At 43.4% G+C, this 26,272-nt stretch overlaps 1 protein-coding gene across 1 annotated transcript in view; it reads right to left on the bottom strand.

Moving 5' to 3' along the window:
* Positions 1 to 388: 388 nt before the first annotated feature.
* The window catches only part of LOC311245507 (transmembrane protein 231-like), a gene marked incomplete at both ends in the record, with an annotated part of 41,767 nt that continues 15,883 nt past the window's right edge, over positions 389 to 26,272 (bottom strand). Inside the window, 5 exons of the mRNA XM_084335370.1 lie at positions 389 to 547; positions 1,698 to 1,807; positions 11,556 to 11,637; positions 24,534 to 24,677; positions 25,712 to 25,840. Of these exons, the coding sequence (XP_084191496.1) occupies positions 389 to 547; positions 1,698 to 1,807; positions 11,556 to 11,637; positions 24,534 to 24,677; positions 25,712 to 25,840 (624 nt within the window). The remainder of the gene's footprint in view (positions 548 to 1,697; positions 1,808 to 11,555; positions 11,638 to 24,533; positions 24,678 to 25,711; positions 25,841 to 26,272) is intronic.

Raw genomic sequence — 26,272 nt, 5'->3', positions numbered from 1 at the left:
ACATCACCGTCACCAGAAAGAGGCAGAAAGGAGATCATTTGGGGTAATTTTCTTCTATACAATTATGTTTGGTAAAAAAAAAAAAAAAGGGTAAACAAAACAATTTTAAAACATAAAAAAGTAAAGCTATACTTCACGGTCAGGGGGTGATGTATAATATGCGTGGCGATCGATAAAAGCGGCTAGGCCGTGAGGTCGGGTGGAGAGAAGGATGGAAGCTCGCTTAGGGCTCCAACAAGGGCTTAGGGCTCCATCAAGGGCTTAGGGCTCCAACAAGGGCTTCGGGTTCCAACAGGGCAGAAGACTACACGTTACAGTGACAAAAAAGTATTAATCTCTGGTGAAAATGACGTTGACGCGGTAGAGTCCGAGAGCGAGTCCTGCTGGATCAGGAGAGGTGAGGTTTCACCAGCGGGATGGGAACCGTGTGCAGAACCTGGTTCTGGAAGAGGAAGGTCTGGATCCGGTTGAAGACCCAGAGGAAGATGAGCAGAACGCTGACGTACTGGATCCAGGCAAACTTGATGGTCTCCCAGAACCCGGGGCGGTAGGTGGAGGACGTGTGGTTAAAGCAAATGCCACACGGTTTAACCCTTTCGCTGCCACACGGCAAAGGGTTAAAATGACAGTCACTTATCGTAACTCTAGTTACATGAGTGTAGGTGAAGCTGCTACTGGTCTACTACCCCCCCCCCCCCCCCCCCGCGCACACACAGAGATCCATAAACATTGCATTCCATCATTCATTTTAAATACCCCCCCCCCCCCCCCCACCAGCACCTTATTGCCACTGATCCTCGACAATGGGCCTGTCTCAAACCCTGCCCTCTTTTCTTGATCCTCCAATCAGAATGGTTGGGATTGGAGGATCAAGAAAAGATAGGTCCAATTTTGCCCTGGACATTGCGGCAGTCACTTTTGATATGTATTTTAAACATCCCATGAAATGAAAAAAAAAATCTGGACGTAGTTTTTATCTACTTATCACTACGTGCCAAAAAAAATTTCCTTTTTATTTCAGTCTAAAGAAAATAATAAAAGATTATCTTCCTGGGAAAAGGAGTTGCTTCACTCTGCACTTGAGGGCGAACAACACCAACAAAGAGGTCAGCACAGGCCCCACCCCTTTATAACAACACCAACAAAGAGTTCAGCACAAGCTCCACCCCTTTATAACACCAACAAAGAGTTCAGCACAAGCCCCACCCCTTTATAACAACACCAACAAAGAGTTCAGCACAAGCTCCACCCCTTTATAACAACACCAACAAAGAGTTCAGCACAAGCCCCACCCCTTTATATATATATATATATATAAATGGTATCTATCGTCTTGTCTCTCTCTGGAGAAGACAGTAAGCTAATTTCCCAAAATGTTGCCGTGTTCCTTTAACCAGGATCCTGGAGGCTCTTCTAACATGTATTTATTCCCAGTGACAATATTGACTCTCTGAATCCAATTATCAGGCGCTCATATTTCACCCGTTTCATAATAGTGGCATTACTGTGGGAATAGAGGGGTGGCTTAATGGGATTATCTCAGGCTGTAGTTGGCAGAGATGCAAAAAGAAGGTGGGATGTAGTTTGCCATCAGCGATGGATATGCTGTAATAATTTAAACACACAGGCCGTTGCAGAAAAGGAGCATCCGAGTCTGGGTTAATAAAGGTTAGAAAGGACCACACACAAATAAAAGGATATCTGATGACCTCCATAGGGTAGCGGATCTCTGCATTGAGCTGAAAGGGAGAGCCAAGAGCTCGTCCCACAGTCCACACTGGGATGGGACAGTCCAGCACTGTGCTCACTGAGAGAGAGAGAGAGAGAGAGAGAGAGAGAGAGTTATAAAATAATATTATGTCCCCAACGGAAAACTCTGTTAACATCTGCAATAAGAAATATATATAAATCATCTGTTTTATTTAACAGGATAACGTTTTCAGTCTGTTCACCGCATTCCAATCATCTATATTGCAGTAAAATGCAATTGTCAAGCTAGAAATCATCAGATTAAAACAAAATATATCGATACTTGCCGTCACTGTATCGATATAATATCGGCACGCAAAATATTGCGATATATTGCTGTATCGATTTGCGCCCCGGTTAACCGGCTGTAGGGTGGTAGTGAAAGGGTTAACCGTATGTAGTGTGGTAGTGAAAGGATTAACCTTCTCTAGTGTGGTTGTGAAAGGGTTAATAACACATCTGAGGTCATTATATTGTGGCAGACCGGCTGGCGTGGTAATAGACGGCCGCTATGTATCGGCCAAGGTACTGGGGCATATGCTCATATTAGGAGATCCGATGAGACTCCAGGCAGAGCAGAGCACGTCAGCGCCAATGAAGCGCGCCCGAGACAGGTGAGCGCGGTCACCACACAATCAAGCAGCATAGAAAATGGAGACAGAGAGACAGAATCATTGGAGCAGCTGAGGCAAAACCTGTACGGAACGAGAGAGGAAGTGAGTAAGCGAGAAGAGAAGAAGAGGAGGAACATTGTTGTCTGTGTGACCCATCAATCGCTCAGTTGCCTAGCGACAGTGTCCTCGCGACTTTAACCACTTGAACGCCAAGCATATTGTGTATTTGACTTCCCATGTCGAGACCACAAACTTACAAGTTCCATTTGAAGGCAGCATTGGATTCAACCACTAAAAGCGTTCTTCGATTGGTTAACTTTAGAATGCACTGTGCACATGCATGTAAGTTAGGGTTTGAAAGCATTGAAAGCTCATAAACTCTTTTCTTTATCTTTTTCCACCTAAACAGTTAACTAAAATATGTTTCTGACAGCATGTTAGGCAAGAAATAAGATGTATACAGTTTTATCAGAATGTTGTGAACCAGGACGTGCAGCCGCACAGGGGAAAAGCAGCTCGTTTCCATTTAGAGACAGGAGCCAAAACGGCCTGTTTGAGGCCGACTGAGCCCGGCTGCTGAGTGACAGTCTGGTGCAGCTGTACCTGGGTGTGTAACACTGGAGAATGTAATAACTTTTCTAAATGTAATAACCTTTTCCTTTAGAAGGATTTTTCAAATGTAATACAATCGGATCATGTAATAACTTGCCGGATAATGTGATAAATATGTGGAACGGATAATGTAACAACGTTTTACGGATAATGTAATAACTTGATATTCCGAATAATGTCCCTTGAACTGGACATCTATGATTGGAACATTCCTAAGCCATAACTACCCTGGATCTGTGAGAGATTTGTTGGCTGAACGTTGTGGATTTGATCATGTCAGTGACAGTTCAGTTAGTATTATGAAGCTGTATAAAGCTGCCAGATGTGTCAGTGGTCTGCTAAACGAATCAGGGAACCTTTTCCTAAAGGCAATTGATGGATGAAGGCCTGGATTGTGCTTAGACATACAGGATACAGTATACAGTACAGTATATATAGTCAAGGTCAAAGACATCTTTTGGAAAGAGTACTTTTTAAAAATGAAAATGGGAACGTTTTTCATGGCATTCCACTTGCTGTTGATTTCTTTCGATTTTCTGTAAGATGCAATACTTTTATTTTTGGCCTTTAATAGTCACATTTAGTAGGTTGGTGATGGAGAATGTTTATTTATCTATTTCTGATATAAGATCAGACACATAGGATACAGGTGATATAAGATCAAACACATCTCAGACACATAGGATACAGGTGATATAAAATCAAACACATCTCAGACACATAGGATACAGGTGATATAAGATCAAACACATCTCAGACACATAGGATACAGGTGATATAAGATCAAACACATCTCAGACACATAGGATACAGGTGATATAAGATCAAACACATCTCAGACACATAGGATACAGGTGATATAAGATCAAAGACACCTTAGACACATAGGATATGGGTGATATAAGGTCAAGGTTTTGGAAATAGAGAACCGTATTTTCTTTTATTTGTATGAAAATGGGCAGCAACAGTTTTGTAAGGCAGTCCACTTTATATTTCTTTTCTTTTCAGTAAGATGCAATCATTTTATGTTTGGTGGTTACAGACAATAATAAGGTCAAATATAACCTTTGAAGATAAACGTGTGTGTGTGTGTGTGTGTGTGTGTGTGTGTGTGTGTGTGTGTGTGTGTGTGTGTGTGTGTGTGTGTGTGTGTGTGTGTGTGTGTGTGTGTGTGTGTGTGTGTGTGTGTGTGTGTGTGTGTGTGTGTGTGTGTGTGTGTGTGTGTGTGTGTGTGTGTGTGTGTGTGTGTGTGTGTGTGTGTGTGTGTGTGTGTGTGTGTGTGTGTGTGTGTGTGTGTGTGTGTTAGTCCAGTGAGCTAAGGCATTCTGGGAAGTAAAAAGAAGAAAAACTACTACTACTTTATATTGCTATGTTGACAACTTCATGTCCTCTACAATGTGTGGTTTATTTTATTTGTATTTATTTAACCGGGCAGGTCAAATAAGAAAACATTTGCATTTACAACGACGGCCTGGTGAGAGGACAAAGGGGCCCCTCGAAGGGTAACAAGGGAAAAGGGGGACAAGAAAATAGAAAATTAAATAAATAAATAAATAAACCATAAAATAACAATCCAGATAAGACTATAGGACACAGATGATACATACTGTACACCACAGAGGTAAGGGAAATGATAAAAACACACTAAATAAACAAGGGAAGTAATTAAAACACACACACACCAAACAAACAACCAAATAGAATTAATTAAATTAAAATAATAATTATTAAGTCATGCGAGACACGAAGCAGAACAGACTAATGTAAAGGTCGGTTAAAAGGCTGGGTGAGAGTTGCAGGTGTGCTTAACACCTAACCCTAAACATAGCTTACCAATAAACACCTAACCATAACCCTAAACATAGCTTACCAATAAACACCTAAACATAACCCTAAACATAGCTTATCAATAAACACCTAACCATAACCCTAAACATAGCTTACCAATAAACACCTAACCATAACCCTAAACATAGCTTATCAATAAACACCTAACCATAACCCTAAACATAGCTTACCAATAAACACCTAACCATAACCCTAAACATAGCTTATCAATAAACACCTAACCATAACCCTAAACATAGCTTATCAATAAACACCTAACCATAACCCTAAACATAGCTTACCAATAAACACCTAACCATAACCCTAAACATAGCTTACCAATAAACACCTAACCATAACCCTAAACATAGCTTATCAATAAACAGTACATAACCCTAAACATAGCTTACCAATAAACACCTAACCATAACCCTAAACATAGCTTACCAATAAACACCTAACCATAACCCTAAACATCGATCACGAGGACGTCCCACATTAACATTATGTGGACGTACTCAGGAGAGATGCGGGAGCAGAAAGCACCGGCGAGCTAGCCAGATGCATGGAGGATCGGGATGACTGGAAGCACCGATGGAGGGCTCGTGCGAGGACGACCTAGATAGATATAAGGAACATCTAACCCTAACCCTGAACATAGCTTACTGTGATGTCCCCCATTCTGCCTGCTTATTGGTGAGTCTGCTGCCTCTCTAGGGAGCATGGCAGAGTGGGTGGTTAGTCTGCTGCCTCTCTAGGGAGCATGGCAGAGTGGGTGGTTAGTCTGCTGCCTCTCTAGGGAGCATGGCAGAGTGGGTGGTGAGTCTGCTGCCTCTCTAGGGAGCATGGCAGAGTGGGTGGTGAGTCTGCTGCCTCTCTAGGGAGCATGGCAGAGTGGGTGGTTAGTCTGCTGCCTCTCTAGGGAGCATGGCAGAGTGGGTGGTTAGTCTGCTGCCTCTCTAGGGAGCATGGCAGAGTGGGTGGTGAGTCTGCTGTCTCTCTAGGGAGCATGGCAGAGTGGGTGGTGAGTCTGCTGCCTCTCTAGGGAGCATGGCAGAGTGGGTGGTGAGTCTGCTGCCTCTCTAGGGAGCATGGCAGAGTGGGTGGTTAGTCTGCTGCCTCTCTAGGGAGCATGGCAGAGTGGGTGGTGAGTCTGCTGCCTCTCTAGGGAGCATGGCAGAGTGGGTGGTGAGTCTGCTGCCTCTCTAGGGAGCATGGCAGAGTGGGTGGTTAGTCTGCTGCCTCTCTAGGGAGCATGGCAGAGTGGGTGGTGAGTCTGCTGCCTCTCTAGGGAGCATGGCAGAGTGGGTGGTGAGTCTGCTGCCTCTCTAGGGAGCATGGCAGAGTGGGTGGTGAGTCTGCTGCCTCTCTAGGGAGCATGGCAGAGTGGGTGGTTAGTCTGCTGCCTCTCTAGGGAGCATGGCAGAGTGGGTGGTGAGTCTGCTGCCTCTAGGGAGCATGGCAGAGTGGGTGGTGAGTCTGCTGCCTCTCTAGGGAGCATGGCAGAGTGGGTGGTGAGTCTGCTGCCTCTCTAGGGAGCATGGCAGAGTGGGTGGTGAGTCTGCTGCCTCTCTAGGGAGCATGGCAGAGTGGGTGGTTAGTCTGCTGCCTCTCTAGGGAGCATGGCTGAGTGGGTGGTGAGTCTGCTGCCTCTCTAGGGAGCATGGCAGAGTGGGTGGTGAGTCTGCTGCCTCTCTAGGGAGCATGGCAGAGTGGGTGGTTAGTCTGCTGCCTCTCTAGGGAGCATGGCAGAGTGGGTGGTGAGTCTGCTGCCTCTCTAGGGAGCATGGCAGAGTGGGTGGTTAGTCTGCTGCCTCTCTAGGGAGCATGGCAGAGTGGGTGGCTCGTCAGCCCAATTACTCACCTGGGCATGGAGAGCTGCCTGTATAAATAATGTCCCTCGTTAACCTTCTCTCTCTGCTTCTCCATCTCCTCTGAACAGGTTATCCACCACCCATTGAATTATAGTTTTCCTACTTACACCACACTTCACTTTTTCACTCATCCACACACTGGATTCATCACTGATTCTTATACAGTACATACATATTCATTGTTTATGTAAATTATTGTTTGTTATATAGGTTTAAATAAATTATATTGTTAAATTGCTTTCACGCACATTGACGGGCAAAGAGCCGCATGCGGGTCGCGAGCCGCGGGTTGGCCACCCCTGGCCTAGAGGAACAGCCTCCCCCTCAGCGTACGGACCGCCCAGACCGTGCAGGCTTTTAAATCACTTTTAAAAACCTACCTGTTCTCCTTGGCCTTCCCCCCCACTTAATCACCACTAGACCCCTGGCCCTTCTATCCTCTTTGTTTTACTGTGTCCTACCTGTTTTTTTATTACTTTCATTGCTTTACTATGTTTTTAATCTTATATCTTGCGTCATATTATTTTGTTTTTATTACTTTCATTGCTTTACTATGTTTTAAAATCTTATATCTTGCATCATATTATTTTGTTTTTATCAACCTGCCTGTGAAGCACTTTGGTGCCAGCTGCCGCTGCCTGGAAATGTGCTATATAAATAAAATTTACTTGACTTGACTTGTCCTCGTAGGTGTGTTAGTGTCCTCATAGGCGTGTTCATGTGTCCTCATAGATGTGTTCATGTGTCCTCATAGATGTGTTCATGTGTCCTCGTAGGTGTGTTCATGTGTCCTCATAGATGTGTTCATGTGTCCTCGTAGGTGTGTTCATGTGTCCTCGTAGGTGTGTTCATGTGTCCTCGTAGGTGTGTTCATGTGTCCTCATAGGCGTGTTCATGTGTCCTCATAGGTGTGTTCATGTGTCCTCGTAGGTGTGTTCATGTGTCCTCATAGATGTGTTCATGTGTCCTCGTAGGTGTGTTCATGTGTCCTCATAGGCGTGTTCATGTGTCCTCATCAGTGATGCCACAGATTACTTGTAAAAGTAATCCGATTACTGATTACTGATTACTCCTTTAAAAAGTAATCCAAGTTACTTTACTGATTACTTGATTATCAGAGTAACTTAGTTACTTTGAAAGTAACTAGGTTACGAAGTCGTCGTCGTTCCCCCAACAGTTTTTTTTAAACGCTTTATTGAAAGTGCATAAATTGTTTTTAACTTGTTTCTCTGCACATAACGTAAATTGTTAAACTAGTGCTTCAGCTTCTGTACCATCAAGTATGGTAAAGCAACAGTCTATGATGCTCACAGCATTAGAGCAGCCAGCCAGTGGTTTTACAAAACCAGTGTATCCATTCACATCTAACAAATGCAGGCTGAACTATTCAATTATATCAACTGTAACTATTAAATTGTTTTTATAAATGTCTCTCTATAAACATACAAGCAGTCTCTCTTTAACATGTAAATTAACTGTAAATCTGGCAAATAAGAGCTTTTCTCTCTCTCTCTCTCTCTCTCTCTCTCTCTCTCTCTCTCTCTCTCTCTCTCTCTCTCTCTCTCTCACCCCTCTCTCTCTCTCTCTCTCTCTCTCACCCCATGCCTCTTTCTCTCCAACCCCACCCAGACAGCCTACATCTCTAATATAATAATAATAATAATAATAATAATAATTATTATTATTATTATTATTATTATAATATAATCCCTTCTCTCCCTCTCTGTGTGTATGTGTGTGTGTGTGTGTGCGCGTGTGTGCGTGTGTGTGTGTGTGTCTCTCTCCCCTCTCTCTGTCACTCGTGTTCTCCCACCTGGAGAACTGTGGGAGAGCATTAGAGCAGCCAGCCAGTGGTTTTACAAAACCAGTGTATCCATTCACATCTAACAAATGCAGGCTGAACTATTCAATTATATCAACTGTAACTATTAAATTGTTTTTATAAATGTCTCTCTAGTCTTCTTGCGGTTTCACTTCGTTTAGACAAGCGTTTTGGGGTGGAATTCTCAGACGAATGCAACGGAGCCCTGCTGTCAGACGATTGGCGCATATGTCACATGACGTGCTGTGAAGACCCGCCCTACTCTGCCTCTGATTCGCAGACTGTGGATGGGGAATGTGATTGGGCCAAAGCAGAGTCACTCACAGACAGAGAGTCCAGTCACGCCGCGAGGACACATTCTTGTGTAACCCTTTCACTGCCACACCACGTCACTCCCAAATAAGAAAAACAGCTAAAAAATGTATTTTTGACTGTCGAAAACGAAATAAAATACTGCATTCCGCCTGCATTATGAATTTATGATGAGATAGTAACGAAATAGTAATGCACAGCCACTTGGACAAGTAACTGCAATCAGATTACTGGCTTTTAAAGATTAACGCGTTAGATTACTATTTTCGGGGGAAAGTAATCAGATTACAATAACGCGTTACTTAGTAACGCGTTACCGGCATCACTGGTCCTCATAGATGTGTTCATGTGTCCTCGTAGGTGTGTTCATGTGTCCTCGTAGGTGTGTTCATGTGTCCTCGTAGGTGTGTTCATGTGTCCTCATAGATGTGTTCATGTGTCCTCATAGATGTGTTCATGTGTCCTCGTAGGTGTGTTCATGTGTCCTCATAGATGTGTTCATGTGTCCTCGTAGGTGTGTTCATGTGTCCTCGTAGGTGTGTTAGTGTACTCATAGGCGTGTTCATGTGTCCTCATAGGTGTGTTCATGTGTCCTCGTAGGTGTGTTAGTGTCCTCATAGGCGTGTTCATGTGTCCTCGTAGGTGTGTTCATGTGTCCTCGTAGTGTGCTGGAACAACACGTAATAAACAGTTCTCTGGGATTTCCCTTTCCTCCTACTATGCACTATAGTGCCACTTTCATCAACTAATGTTCAAAAACTCCACCTTTACATATTCATAGCTTGAATATAGATTACTTCTGCATATATAGCACTTCATTTCACATTTGTAAACGTCCACAATATGGTGAAATCACGTACAACCACTTTAAAACATATCCTGGGATTGATCTTGATCAATAAGACATTCAAACAGAGACAAATACCCTAAAATATGAAATAGAGTAAGATAGGATATGGTAGGCTGTAAAGGTAAAGCATGTTGTTATTCTTATTCTTTTTAGTTTTTCTCCAATCTCTCTTGTTATGCCAAGTACCTTCCTAGTTGTTGCGCTGCCCTACTGTCGGTCTGGGAGGGTGTGTAGACTATCACACATCTCCTCCAATACATGTGGAGTCGCCAGCCGCATCTTTTCACCTGACAGCTAGGAGTTTCACTGGGAGAGTGTAACGTGTGCGGAGGTTCACGCTATCTCTCCCAGATCCCCTCCCTGCTGAACAGGCAGGAGTCGCTGTTACAACGACCAGGACTCATACCCCACCGGCTTCCCACCTGAGAACACTGACAATTGTGTCTGTAGCAACGACTGACCAAGCTGGAGGTACCGCTGCCGGGAATTGAACCCGGGTCTCTGTGGTGGTAGACAGGTCCTCTTCTACACTACGCAGGCGCCCGTTCTTATTTTCCCTGGCTAGTATGGTAACGTGCCTAATATTGAAACTAGATTAGATTAAACAGTAATATGTATTTTATTGATTTCCTGTCATTTACAACAGTGTTGGCAGTGTGTTACCTTGGCAATCATCCACATTTCAAGCTGATCCATATATAAGACACCGGCACCTTATATAAAATGGCAGCACGGTGGTGTAGTGGTTAACACTGTCGCCTCACAGCTAGAAGGTTGTGGATTCGATTCCCGCTTGTGGACCAGGTCGCCGCGTTGCCAGATACCCAGGTGGGGTATCTCCCGGGCCTTTCTGTGTGGAGTTTGCATGTTCTCCCCCTGTGCTCGCAAGGGTTTCCCCTCCTGATAAGATAAAACCAATGGAAAAACATGCAGAACAGATCGCTAACGCTGTCGCATCCCTGACGAAGACGGACAGGAGCACTTGGATTGGTCCCCGGCTCATGCCGCAGCCCATATTTGCTCCCAGCTGCCCTGGGGGGGGGGGGGGGGGTGGTGGGGGGGGGGGGGGGGGGAAGGGCGACGGGATGATTTCATCACATGTGTGTGTTAATCTGCATGACAATTAAAGACTTCTTATGGAGCCCTGGTGTACATGCCCCAACCAACCAGCCAAGGAACTCGCACAATGCAGGGTTTAGAGAGATAATAACCACAATACTCAGAATATTTCACTACACACATGAGTGCATGCTTACCAACTGTCAGTCTGCAACACTACTATCACCGACATCTAAGAAGGGAGATCCCCCCTTGAATGGCCCTTCTGAGGTTTCTCTCCACACTGCCTGTGGTGCATTTTTTCCTATTGTTAGGTTTTAGTGAGTTTTTCCTTACCTTCGCGTGGGGTATGTCTGGGAGTGTTTGCATTCATTCATTTATTTAGCATTTATTTTAAATTTGGACCTTATGGTGTTCTTGTTTTGTTCTTGACTTATTGTTATGTTTCTTCTTGACTTGTTTAAAGAAGACGTGTCCGGCCCATGGGGACATTAACGTGTGTTGTCGGGCCTTACAAATAAATTTGATTTGATTTGATTAGATTATTACCACAGAAACCAAATGGCAGCTGGATGAGGACTGGATGAGGCCTACACTGCGCCTGCATATGACTGGTGGTGTCGGGGGTAACATTATATCCCAGCTATCACATTCACCGTTCTCATAATAGGGATAAGAGCTTATCCATGTTATTGTAAATGAGATGATGATGTTTAACATGAGCCACACTCCTACGGAGAGAGTTGAACGACTGTCAAACATCTCGGACGGTGATGGTGTAATATCGGTGTACATTTTCTAATGGTAACAGCTCAAATTTAAAATGTTCAACTCACAGTCTCTCTCCTGATAGGCCCTGATGATGCTGACAAGATCATAGGCACTCGCGAAGGGGCTGGAGCCGTCGATCACCGACACCTGGGTCACAAAGACAAACCAAACAACACACAGACAACCCGCTTGTTACACGTCCTGCACGTGACACAGACAGACAACGCGCTCGTTACACGTCCTGCACGTGACAGACACACAGACAACACGCTCATTACACGTCCTGCACGTGACAAGACACCAGTGTTGTAGTCGAGTCACTAAATGAGTCCCCAGTGTTCGAGTCCGAGTCACCAAAGAAGAGCCTGAGTCGAGTCCGAGTCGAGTCCCCATTACCCTAGTCCGAGTCCAAGTCATCAAGGTTGAAAGTCTCTTTAGCATCTTAAGTAGGGTATCATGAGGGTATCGACGTGCTTTTTTACATTTTTATCCCGTAATTTAGCACGATATTAGGCACAACATTCAGTGGTTCCATCTATGAGGTCCTTATTGGCGGCCCGATGGTGGTGAGGACCGCGCAGACTCAACTGCTAAATTACAAGCCCTGCCCTCTTTCCTTCATCCTCCAATCCCAACTGGAAAGCAACAGTTGTGATTGAACGATCAAGAAAAGAGGGCGAGTCAATTGTACGCGGTTGAGTCGAAAATCTTAAAGAAACACGCCAACTTTATGGGAATGGAAACCGTCTTCTCCAGAGTCAGACAAGAAGATAACAGTTAGGTAACAGTTTCCTCTGTGTGTTCAGTAGAAAGCGATCGGGCCGTAAACTAGCCTAGCTTAGCACAAATGAATGGAAGCGGATACAGACCACTAGCCTAGCTTAAAACTCTGGGAGAGGTGTTTTTGGCCAACAGTTAAGCTAGCTGGTCTGTATCCACTTCCGCTTGCAGGCGGATAGCTACTACTAAACGCTAGGGCTGACCTCGACAAAGGAGCCGTAGTCGACTGCCAACCTATTAGTCGAATGCAAAAAAAAAAATCTTTGGAAAAGCAAAGAGGCCTAGAAGTGTGGCTAACGCTAATGGCGCGCATACCAGCGAGGCTAACTGCCTAAGAAAACGGGCACAGAGGCACTGAAAGACGATTTCACCCATCTAATGAACACACTAGACAAATATCAAGATGTAGCCATCAGTGGACCAATTGCATGCTTTTGCAGAGGACAAGAAGCCTTCAGTCGACTCCTTCAGACATTAACACATTCGGGGCCAACCTGTTTCGGATCCAACGCTTGAGGGCCAACCACGTATATATAGGTCACGAAGGAAAACGAGAGCGACGTGTTCTACCAGCTATATACAGGGTTCCCACAGACATTGCAAAATTAAATTCAAGGACTTTCAAGTACTTTCCCAAGCACTATTTATTTTTCTAAAATGGCATTTAAAAGGATACAATTCTGTTTTTTATTGAAAAAAAATCGGATCCAATATAAAAATGGCCTTTTTTTCTCCAATGGCTTAAAACCAATTTCCGACAATTAGTTACACTTAAGATAATAAAAAAAAACTATTTCTTGATTCAGAACAATTTTATCATAGATGAACAAAACTTTCAATGCGAATGGTTTATTTGAATTTCAAGGACTGTTTTCAAGGAATTCCAGGCCTTGACTTTTTTTGGTCAGAAATCAAGTTCAAGTTTCTTTATTATTTGTCATACAGAAATACAGAATACTTTGCATGAAATGTTTCTTTCTGTTTTGCTCCTGAGAGTGTGCTAGATAATAACAAGATAGTATAAATAAGTATAATAAGTATAAAATAGAAAGTCAAGTACGTAAACAAGTGTAAACAACAATTTTGTTCAGTATACCTCTATATACAGTATGTACAGCTGGTACAAAAATGGTGAGGTATAGCTTAGCTTGTGGTGCCACCTTGTGGTCGTGAGGTGCAATAAGGAATAAGGAATGAGAGATGTGCAATTTCCTTACCAATAATATAAATATAACGTGTAAAGTGTAAAGTGTGGTAAAGTGGGTTGTTTATTTAAAGTGAGTGTGTGTGTGCTGTGGGTGTGTTGATGGCCTGTTATTGTTCATTGTTCAATCATTGTTCATTGAGCATCCTAATGGCCTGGGGATAGAAGCTCCTTCTGAGTCTCTCTGTGCTTGCCATCAAGCACTTTAAGCACTTCAAGGACCTTGTGCGAACCCTGTGTGATGGTGCAGTGAGGTGTGGCACCCACAGTCACACACATTGTGTCCCGCCATGAGTGTGATGGTTCAACGGGTGTCGAGGATGCCAGGGATATGTGGAGATTTGCCAGTGATTATTACAACAATATTGGAATAGTGGGTAAAGACGGATTAGTGGTGAAGTCCCTTTGTATTTAGGAATACAATGGGATTAGTTTGTTTTATTCTCAATCGTTTTTTTTTTTTATTGATCTTTTTCCCCCTCCATTTTCCTCCGATTTTTCTCCCATCCCAATGTTAGTCGTATGCCAATTCCCAATCCCTTCCTGGTCGCTGCGCACTTACCCCCCACAGTCAGATCATCTGGGAGAGTGGAGGCTACCACGTGCTTCCTCCGACACACGTCCAGCCAATCACCGCTTCTTTTCACCTGGCAGCGCGGATTCTCATTGAGAGGGCGTAGCGTGTGGGAGGATCACACTATCCCCCTCAGGTCCTATCCGCGCTTAGCAGGCGCCCCAACCGAACTGTAGGAGTCGCTGTTTACAACGACCCGGACCCACCCCGCCAGCTTCTCCCACCCTCTAATACAGCCAATTGTATTAGTGTGAACGGCCAGCCAAGCTGGTGACAACCCCGGAGCTGTGAGCTGGATTCGAACAGGCGAATCCAGCTCACAGCTCCGGGGTTGGTGACGAACGCAATCTCCGCTCGGCCACCTAACCGCCTTTATTCTCAATAGTTAATCCAAAGCTATTCAACTACTCAGAGTGACTATTCATAAGAGTGACTACTCAGAGAATGACTATTCATAAGAGTGACTACTCTGAGAATAACTATTCATAAGAGTGACTACTCTGAGAATGAAGGTTCTGGATCGCTTACAGTACGTCCAAAACTCAGCTGCGAGGGTCCTCACGGGCATCATACCCTGGCAGCACATCACCCCCACCCTGCAAAAACTCCACTGGTTCCCAATCAACTACCGAATCCCCTACAAGATCCTCCTCCTCACCTACAAATCCCTGCACGGGTTAGCCCCTTCCTACCTGACCTACTCCACCCCTACACTCCAGCACGAGGCCTCCGCTCCTCCAACTCCGACCTCCTACCCATCCCCCGCACCAGGCGTTCCACACTGGGAGACCAATCTTTCTCCGTAGCTGCCCCAGGCTGTGGAACTCCCTCTCCCCCTCCATCTGAGGCTCCGACACCATCAACCTCTTCAAAGCACACCTAAAAACACACCTGTTCACACTTGCCTTCTCGCAACATGGCCCTGCTCCCAAGTAGCCCATCCCCTTCTCCCCTTCTCCCCTGACTCTTTTCTTTTAAACTACTGATCCCGTGGTTTGTTTATTTTTTATTGTTACCGTTTTGTCCAATTGGACAGCACCTTGCTTCCTTTTTAAAACAAAAAATGTCTGTTGTTACTACATATATATATATATTCATATTTTTACCCTTTCTTTTATATAGCTTCTCTCTCTTTGTAAAGTGTCCTTGAGTCTGAGAAAGGCGCTTCTCTCTATAAATCCAATTTATTATTATTATTATTATTATAAGAGTGACTAGTTAGGGAGTGACTATTCATAAGAGTGACTGAGAATAACTATTCATAAGAGTGACTACTCAGAGAGTGACTATTCATAAGATTGACTACTCAGAGTGACTACTCAGAGAGTGACTATTCATAAGATTGACTACTCAGAGAGTGACTACTCAGAGTGACTATTCATAAGAGTGACTATTCATAAGAGTGACTACTCAGAGAGTGACTATCCATAAGAGTGACTACTCAGAGTGACTATTCATAAGAGTGACTACTCAGAGAGTGACTATTCATAAGAGTGACTACTCAGAGAGTGACTATTCATAAGAGTGACTACTCAGAGTGACTTCATACGAGTGACTATTCAGAGTGACTATTCATAAGAGTGACTACTCAGAGTGACTATTCATAAGAGTGACTACTCAGAGTGACTATTCATAAGAGTGACTATTCACAAGAGTGACTACTCAGAGTGACTATTCATAAGAGTGACTACTCGGAGAGTGACTATTCATAAGAGTGACTACTCAGAGAGTGACTATTCATAAGAGTGACTACTCAGAGAGTGACTATTCAGAGTGACTATTCATAAGAGTGACTATTCATAAGAGTGACTACTCAGGGAGTGACTATTCATAAGAGTGACTATTCACAAGAGTGACTACTCAGAGTGACTATTCATAAGAGTGACTATTCACAAGAGTGACTACTCAGAGTGACTATTCATAAGAGTGACTACTCGGAGAGTGACTATTCATAAGAGTGACAATAATCAGAGAGTGACTATTCATAAGAGTGACTACTCAGAGAGTGACTATTCATAAGAGTGACTATTCAGAGTGACTATTCATAAGAGTGACTATTCATAAGAGTGACTACTCAGAGAGTGACTATTCATAAGAGTGACTACTCAGAGAGTGACTATTCATAAGAGTGACTACTCAGAGTGACTATTCATAAGAGTGACTACTCAGAGAGTGACTATTCATAAGAGTGACTACTCAGAGAGTGACTATTCATAAGAGTGACTACTCAGAGAGTGACTATTCATAAGAGTGACTACTCAAATAGTGACTATTCATAAGAGTGACTACTCAGAGAGTGACTATTCATAAGAGTGACTACTCAGGGAGTGACTACTCAGAGAGTGACTATTCATAAGAGTGACTACTCAGGGAGTGACTATTCATAAGAGTGACTACTCAGGGAGTGACTATTCAATTTTGTAAGTAACTCAACAACTTAGAGCTGAATCATTTGGGAAGAAATATTGAATTGCGATCGTTTAGACTGATATTGCAATTGCGATATGATTCTCAATATTGGAGCGAATGATAATTTTTGCAAAACGGAAAAATAGTTTCCAGCGGGAATTAAACTATACTAATAAATATTCATGGATTATAATATTCCGTATTTCACATGTTCTTCTGTCTAGCACCTAGTATTTATCATTTGGACACAATTTGTGCAATATGGACATTACACTGATCTAGGGCTGACCTCAACTAGTCGAATAGTCGACTAATCGATCGAAATGAGTCGTAGTCGACTGCCAACCTCTTAGCCGAATGCCAAAAAAAAAGAAAAAAAAAGATTATAATATATAATATATTTTTTAATCATTCTTCCCAAAAGCAAAGAGGCCTAGAAGTGTGATAACGCTAATGGCGTGCATACCAGCGAGGCTAACTGCCTAAGAAAACGGGCACAGAGGCACTGGATTTCACACACTACACCAGGGGTCGGCAACCTGCAGCTCCGGAGCCAATCTTTAGCCAATCAGCTGCGGCTCCCTGGCCCAAAAAAAACGAATACATTTTTTTTTTTTTTTTTTTTTTTTTTTTAAATAATGTTTCCTCTTATTTTGGAGATCAATGTCATACTGTGGCACTGAAATGAAAAAATATTTCATCAACAAAAATATTTCATCAACTAAAATATACAGTACGTCACACCCCGCGCCTCTCCCTGCCGTCTGCAAGTGGCTAATCTTGAGTTTCCGACCCCCCAGTAAGCTAACCATGGATAAATCCAAAAAAAGGAAAGTCTGAGGAAAATACAGGGTTTATTTCAGCGTGGACAGATTAATTTGCTTTCACGACTAACGATGCAGGCTTACCTGTATGCCTGATAAGTGGTGCGAAATTTGCGAACAACGAAAAATGTACTTTTTATTTTATAGATTTTCCACAAATAAGGGAAGGACTCAAATAGAGCTGCATAGTTCAGGGTTTTATTTCAAAGTAGGTCTACAGATGCCAGTGTTTTTTCTCCTTTTCTGTGTTTTATTTCAAAGTAGGTCTACACATGGTAGTCTTTTTTCAAAGTGGACTACTTTTTATTTTATAAATGTTCCACAAATAAGGGAAGGACTCAAATATACCTGAATAGTTCAGGGTTTTATTTCAAAGTCGGTCTACAGACACCAGTGTTTTGTCTCCTCTTCTGTGTTTTATTTAAAAATAGGTCTACACAGCCAGTATTTTTTCTCCTCTTCATAAGAGTTTGAGGTTTTCCTTTGTTATAACAGGTAAAAACAGCAATAAAAAGTAAATTATTTTCTTTCTGTTGCTTTATAATTCCATTAATGCAACAAACTGTGTGCTATAAGTATAAAGTATAATAAATCGCTAATTACTTTGGGTAAGCAATTGTCAGGCATTTTATGCTAAATGTGGGGTATGCTTGGGGATATATAAAACGTTATACACTGTGTTATCTTAATTTTAAGGGTAAATAGGTTGTGCGGCTCCCTGAGCATTTTATTTTGTGGGAGGGGGCTCTTTTGATAGTAAAGGTTGCTGACCCCTGCACTAGATATATCAAGATCAAGATGTATATCCATCAGTGGACCAATTGCATGCTTTCGCAGAGGACAAGAAGCCTTCAGTCAACTTCTTCAGACATTAAGCACATACATATTTCTTTTTGCATTCGGGGGGGGGGTAGTCGATTTAGATAAGATTTTGATGAATTGTTCAGCCCGACAACAAGTCATAAATAACCTACTGGAAGGAAAGACATTTTATCAAGAGGATTTGTAAACAAATCTGGGTATTTCACCAACTTGGAACCGGTTCCAAAAGCGAAACGGTTCCGACCCAATGCTAAGTCCACACTGTACAGGTATCCTCTCACATTATACACGCTGTACAGGTATCCTCTCACATTATACACACTGTACAGGTATCCTCTCACATTATACACACTGTACAGGTATCCTCTCACATTATACACACTGTACAGGTATCCTCTCACATTATACACGCTGTACAGGTATCCTCTCACATTATACACACTGTACAGGTATCCTCTCACATTATACACACTGTACAGGTATCCTCTCACATTATACACACTGTACAGGTATCCTCTCACATTATACACACTGTACAGGTATCCTCTCACATTATACACACTGTACTGGTATCCTCTCACATTATACACACTGTACAGGTATCCTTTCACATTATACACACTGTACAGGTATCCTCTCACATTATACACACTGTACAGGTATCCTCTCACATTATACACACTGTACTGTACAAGTATCCTCTCACATTATACACACTGTACTGTACAGGTATCCTCTCACATTATACACACTGTACTGTACAGGTATCCTCTCACATTATACACACTGTACTGTACAGGTATCCTCTCACATTATACACACTGTACTGTACAGGTATCCTCTCACATTATACACACTGTACAGGTATACTCTCACATTATGCACACTGTACTGTACATGCAGGGCCGCCTCAGGGGGTGTGCGAGCAGTGCGGTCGCACAGTGCCTCGCGGGAAGGGGGGCCTCGCACAAAAAAAAATAAAAAATTATTTATTATTTTTTTAATTTTTTTTTTATTTGTGCGAGGCCCCCCTTCCCGCGAGGCCCTTTTTCATCACAGACCTAAAATCTAGTTTTGCTTATATGCTTATATATTTCACATTAGACACGTTTGTAGAATGTGTCTGACTTGTTCCTGGCTCTGCGGCTCTGCAGATACACTATTGGCTCTGCAGATACACTATTGGAGGCAGCTCTGAGGCTCTGCAGCAGAATTGGTTTCAATGAGGGGAGGGGTTACAGGTAAGGTAGAGTCTGACTATTTCGCACGTGCAGCATTGGAGGTTATGCCAGCCAAGATGAAGAGGACATCGTTCGGCAGATGGACTGAAGATGAAAGTTGTTGCATGTTAGACAGTTCAGTCAGGCTAGCCATCCCGGCTAAAGACAGGGACAGCTAGTTAGCTTTAGCTACGTTATAATATTGAGTGCTAACGTGTGGTTCAGTCGGGATATAGCCATGATGATGTCGGCTAGTAGCTAGCTTAGCTAAAGGCTAACTAGCGTTAGCTAACCTAGAGACAGCGCGTGCAGCATTGTTATGCCAAGATGAAGAGGACGGTCGTTTGGCAGATGAACTTCGTCAACTCCACGCGGTTGTCTCCATCCTCTTGGACGTTTGGTGAGTTTTTAATGCACTCTATTCTATTCCCGCCGTGGATATCTCTCTCTCTCTCTCTCTCGGGAGCCAAATGGGCCGACTAGCTATTGTAGTACTAGTAGCTAAAGGTGTGTGGCCTGGTGTCAGCACCTGGTGCGAGGGAGGTGAGCTTGCAGGCACGCGGGAACTATAAAACGGCAGGGGGTGCTGGGGGGTCGCCAGATGAAAAAAAAGAAAAAAAAAAAAATTCGGTCAGGCCACTGAACTTAGAAGCAGGCCAGGCCAGTGTTTCTATTTGCACCAGCGCAATAGTTAGATAACCTAGGTGGGGAACAACCAGGAGATCACTGCAACTCACACAAGTTGGAGAACTATCTCTCTCTCTCTCTCTCTTGCTCTCACACACACACAAAGGGAGCCGCATGTGATTGGTGGAGGCAGGATCCTTACGAAAAACTGCTAATCATTGACACATGCTAGCCTGTAATAATCCCCCCCAGAAAAATTTACTTTGCATTTGATATATTGCAAATATATGCCATCACACACACTGGCATTTAAAGGGTTAGAATTATAAAATGAATATGTGGTGTTATGATCAGGGCTGAAGTTGAATAAAATATTGTATTTATCAATTACAAAAAACTGAAAATCCAAAAAAATCTGTGTTGTTGCTAATCATACATATGCTAGCCTGTTTTTTAACAATAAGTTGTGATGCCATCACAAACACTGGCATTTAAAGGGTACAAATAAAAAAAATGCCTGCACCAGAATACAGGAAATTAAGTCTTTGTAACAAAAAAAATCCTGGTGGGGGACCCCCAGACCCCCTGCTTAAAAAGTGGCCTGACTGGGGCTATATTTCCTGGCCTGAATGATTTCCCCAGTCCGGCCCTGGTTAAAAGCCTCCAATGCTTATTAGTGTGTGTGCGTTTGAACGTTTGCATGTTTCAACCATACATTTCCATTTAAAATAATTTTTTTTACCTCCTATAATAGTGGGGGTCGCGGCTCTCTGACACAGTTTTTTTTGGGTCGCGGCCTGACAAATTTGGGAACCCCTGGTCTAGCCCGTACCCCCCAGACATGTTTCTGGCCCGTCAAAACAGTATCCTATCAGCCTCTCCATGGGCAGGTCGAGGCGTAAAAGTATTTTATACACAAAAACAGCGTCTCGGCTGTTGTGTCTGGGCCGGGCATTGTAAAAACCCCAAAAGAAGTTCTGAGCTTCCAAGTTGTCATCGGCTAACTGTATATTACACGAGAATTGTTCTTTTCCAGTGAGTGACATCAGTGGTTCCGTCAGCGCTCAAGCCAAAGATTGGGCTTTTGGATGCTTTGCCTCTAATTTGTCGCTGAATATCATGGGCAAGCAGCTGTAAGATTTCGTTTTGGATGTTGTTGGACATCCATTTGTCTCTCTTTTGGAGCCAATTCTTCAACTCGGGATCAGACTCGGTGCGCACTCTTTCCATCATGAGCTGCCATAACACCCCATCCCTATTTGCATCACCCCTCAGTGGAAGCCCCTGGCGCCCGAGGGGGGGTATAGGGGAACAGACTCAGTTAACTCTTCAATACCTGATGCTGAGGCTGAACCTGTCGTCTCTGTCTCTCTCTGACGTTTATCAGATTTAGTGGGACTGTCACTGGGACCGGCGGGACGTTTCGAAAATAAATCTGATATTTTTCTTTTCTGCGAGTGAGACATTCTGTGCTAGCAAAGTCTGACTACTAGCTCAAATCGACTGACTGCGCAAGCACTGTATCACAGTAGCTCAGTGGTTCGTGGCGCGTGGGAAGGGCGGGAGACAGGAGGTGAATACAATTAGTTGTTTCACCTGTCATTCAATCAGTCTGTGACAGTCTGTCATCACTCGAAAATCTACTCGGTTTTACATGTATGATTGTGTACATACAGTAGTGTAATGAATGAATGAAAACTTTATTTAACAGATTGGAGAATGGCTACAGTACGGCTCAATACACACAATATTAAAATGGTGACGTGCTTTGAGCAGGATAAACTTATAATATACAGTGTTACAGTTATACAGTTACAGTATATACAAATATATAAATACTGCCATAACATTTTTTTTTTTTTTTTTTTTTGCAATAATTGAGAGGGGGTGCTGCAGCACCCCCCGCACCCCCCCTTCCCGCGTCCCTGTGAGCTTGGTGTTTCATTATGAGAATATCTCCATGCTCAAGTCGGCTATAGTCCGCGAGGGACTTGTTGCCGGCACCGCTATGGTAAACACCACTCTGTAGTGGGACGTGTATTGCCTTCTTTTTCCCTTCTCTCTTCGTATGAGAAGAGGAAAACACAGCGGCTGTCTGAAGTGTTGGCCTGTATTGCTTTTCTCACATTGTACAGTTTTTCAGTGGTAGCCGCATAGCTTGCTTCTGCGTTAGCTAGTGGTTAGCGATAGCCGGGTTGAGCTAACTGTTAGCCAGTTAGCTGTTTAGCTACGACGTTAGCTGCTCGTTTTCGCTCGCCTGGGAACGTCAGCTTGATGCTATCAGTTAGCCTAGAGTTAGCTGTTAGCTTGTGCTACGACCATTGACATTAGCCGTGAGAATAGCGGGCCCTGGCACTCTCTGACTACGACATCATCTTTGACAGAAGATGTAGTCGGGCCTGCACCATGACAAGGCTCCGGCCATAGCTTCTTTTTGTCCCGCCAGCGAGAGGCCTTTCGTCAACGTGGAGACCTGTGTTGCGGCCTTTCGCCCTGCGTTCCTTGGTGCAGGTAAGATGTCATGACATTACCCCACTCTTCCTTCCTTCCCCTCCCGAATGTTTTGTTAATAACGATGTTTTTTTCCAGGCAAAACATATGTTACTTCACAACATTTGGAGATACGACATGTGCTGTGTGTGTATTGTCTTGGTCGTTTGTGTAGCTTGGGTAGCGTTGGCCAAAGCTGTGTGTGGCCTGGTGTCAGTACCTGGCTAGCCTATTTAGCTGATGTCGGCCATTGGCTCCTTGCTGCTTTGTTTTCTCTGGTATAGACCCTCTTCTCTTTGGATTTAAGTGTTGATCTTTGTCCTTTTGGATCTATGTATATTCATGTTGCCTTTGTGAAGTTATCTTTTCCTTCTGTTTTGTTCTTCCATTAAAAGTTGAATATCCTTTAGGGGCTCATCTTCGCTTATCTCTCTCATACATGCTCTCTCTCTAACACACACACACACGACACACAGACATGCTCTCTCTCTCTAACACACAAACACACATGCTCTCTCTCTCTCTCTCTCTCTTTCTAACACACACAGTCTGCCTATGGCGGCCTTTCTCGATGGCTAGGCTGTGCTCGCTGAGTCTGTACCTAGTCAAGGATCTTCAGTCACAGTGCTCAGGTATTCTGCCACTGTGTACTCTCTGTTTAGGGCCAAATAGCATTTCAATTTCTTTCCAATGTGTCTCTCTCTCTCTCTCTCTCTCTGTACACTGTATATTGACTGTAGAACGGGAGCTCTCTCTCGCTCTCTCTCTTGCTATATGTTGACTGTATCATGCCCAGCCTCGGGCAGCGCTATTATTTAAGAATATGTTGACTGTATGAAAAAAAAAAAATTATATATATATATATATTTTTTTGTTACCTTTTGGGGGGGGGGGGGGGGGGGGGGGGGGCTCGCGTTTAAATCTCGCACAGGGCCTCGCATTTCTCCCAGGCGGCCCTGTGTACATGTATCCTCTCACATTATACACACTGTACTGTACAGGTATCCTCTCACATTATAAACACTGTACTGTACAGGTATCCTCTCACATTGACAGTGTTGTGAGGAAGGCACGACAACGCCTCTACTTCCTCAGGCGCCTAAGGAAGTTCCAAGTCAGTCAGAAGATCCTTAAGAACTTCTACTCATGTACAATAGAGAGCATCCTGACTGGCAACATCACCTCCTGGTTTGGGAATAGCACTGCACAAGACCGAAGCAGACTACAAAGAGTGACACGTTCAGCCGAACGCACAATCAGAGGGGGGCTCCCCACCCTCCAGAACATTTACAACAAGCGGTGCAGGGGGAAGGCTAAGAGAATTATTAAGGACTCGAGCCACCCGAACAACTGCCTCTTTGAACTGCTGCGGTCAGGCAAGCGATACCGGAGTCTCAAGGCGAGCACAGAAAGACTCAGAAGAAGCTTCTATCCCCAGGCCATCAGGCTGCTTAACGAACAATGAACACTACACAACAACAACCATCAAACGCACATAGCACACACATCCACACGCACACACTCACTTTAAACAAACACACTGTAGCACCCACTCCCCACACTTTATAGCACACACTCACTTTAAACAAACACACTGTAGCACCCACTCCCCACACTTTATATTTATTGATGAAGGATTGCACTACAACTCGTACTGTAAATTGTACCTAAATTGTGCCTCATCCCATTTCTGCATTTCTGCATTTCTGCTTTGCACTATATAATATTGTACATTAGTACACTGCATAGTATTGTATATTATATGGTAACTCAGTTACGTCTATTCTGCATCGAACATTGTACATATGTCTATACTGAACACTGTGACCTCATTTTCTACTTCTAATTTACATGCTATACTATGTTATTTGATACTATCTTGTCTAGCAAAGTCTCTGGAGCGTAACAGTAAGAAGCATTTTGTATGAAAGTATTCTGTACTTCTGTATGACAACTATTAAAGAAACTTGAAACTTGAAACTTGAAACATTATACACACTGTACTGTACAGGTATCCTCTCACATTATACACACTGTACTGTACAGGTATCCTCTCACATTATACACACTGTACTGTACAGGTATCCTCTCACATTATACACGCTGTTGAGTCCTTGGTGAGGCAGTGGAGTTCTCTGCTGTAGCCTCAGGTCTCCGCTGACGAACAGCTGAGCTCCCGGGACCGAGGAGGAGTGCTGCACGTAGGCCAGACTCTGCATCGCCACGTGGGACATCCTCTGGAGGACACACATTTAGAATAGAATAGATAGAATAGAAATAATTTAACCCTTTCACTGCCACACGACAGAAGGTCAACCCTTTACTATCACACAACCAACGGTCGGTCGCCTTCTGTGTGGTGTCGCAGTGAAAGGGTTAACCGTTTTGGTAGCGCGGCAGTGAAATGGTTAATAATCCAGAGGGAGATTCGGCACCACAGATCGCTCACGTTGAACAACGATAAACATTTAGGTAGTGAATAGGACAAAAATAAGAAGAAGATAATATATTAATATTAAAAATAAAAACAAAATAGAATAAATAATAAAATACGGTCCGGGATATACATTCTCTGGTATGTATATACATTCTAAAATCTGAAATATAAACTATACAGCCAAAAATATACAGAAATATACAGTAAAATGTACAGTAATAAGTGTAAAATGTAAAGTGTAAAGATATCCTGTAGATCAGTGGTTCTCAAACTACGGGTCAAATTGGGGTCGCGGGTAGGTGACAGTGCGCATTGGCAAGTAAAAAAAAAATATATATATATTTTTTTTTAATGTTCTGGCAACATATCCTGGCTAAATATGCCTCGTTTTATAAATGTGTATTGATAACATAGTGCTGTAATTACATTTTCTAATAAATATGCATGATCAAGTTCAACAACGTGTGCTTTTATTTTGATATTCCTTAATTCCGTGTTGAAATTACGCGATGTGGGGTCCCCAAAAAGATTCCTAAATAAAATGGGGTCACGGTATGAAAAAGTTTGAGAACCCCTGCTGTAGATAGACAAACAAACAGACAGACTGATAGATAGATAGATAGATAGATAGATAGATAGATAGATAGATAGATAGATAGATAGATAGATAGATAGATAGATAGATAGATAGATAGATAGATAGATAGATAGATAGATAGATAGATAGATAGATAGATAGATAGACAGACAGACACAGACAGACAGACAGACAGACAGACAGACAGACAGACAGACAGACAGACAGACAGACAGACAGACAGACAGCTCTCTTACATAGAGCTGGTAGGAGAACGTGAGGAGCAGCTGGATGCTGTAAACATGCTCCTCAGGTTGAAGAGGAAGCTGGAGCTTAAAGATCAAACGGTCCAACTTCCCATCCTGGTTCTGATCCTCCTCTCGCACCTGGGGAGCAACATGGTGCAACAAGCCACAGATCAGAATCACACATACAGGAGGGTCAATATACCTTTGAGGACTTGGATACTTGGCTACCCTATCGAGTGCAGGACGTCAAACTAAAGTCTCCGCCACACCGTGTGACTGCTACCCTATCGAGTGCAGGTCAAACTAAAGTCTCCGCCCCACTGTGTGACTGCTACCCTATCGAGTGCAGGTCAAACTAAAGTCTCCGCCACACCGTGTGACTGCTACCCTATCGAGTGCAGGTCAAACTAAAGTCTCCGCCCCACTGTGTGACTGCTACCCTATCGAGTGCAGGTCAAACTAAAGTCTCCGCCCCACTGTGTGACTGCTACCCTATCGAGTGCAGGTCAAACTAAAGTCTCCGCCACACCGTGTGACTGCTACCCTATCGAGTGCAGGTCAAACTAAAGT

The sequence above is a fragment of the Notolepis coatsorum genome, assembly GCF_963971535.1.
Source record: "Notolepis coatsorum genome assembly, chromosome: 18".
Lineage (NCBI taxonomy): Eukaryota > Metazoa > Chordata > Actinopteri > Aulopiformes > Paralepididae > Notolepis > Notolepis coatsorum.
This window is presented reverse-complemented; position numbering and strand designations above follow the sequence as displayed.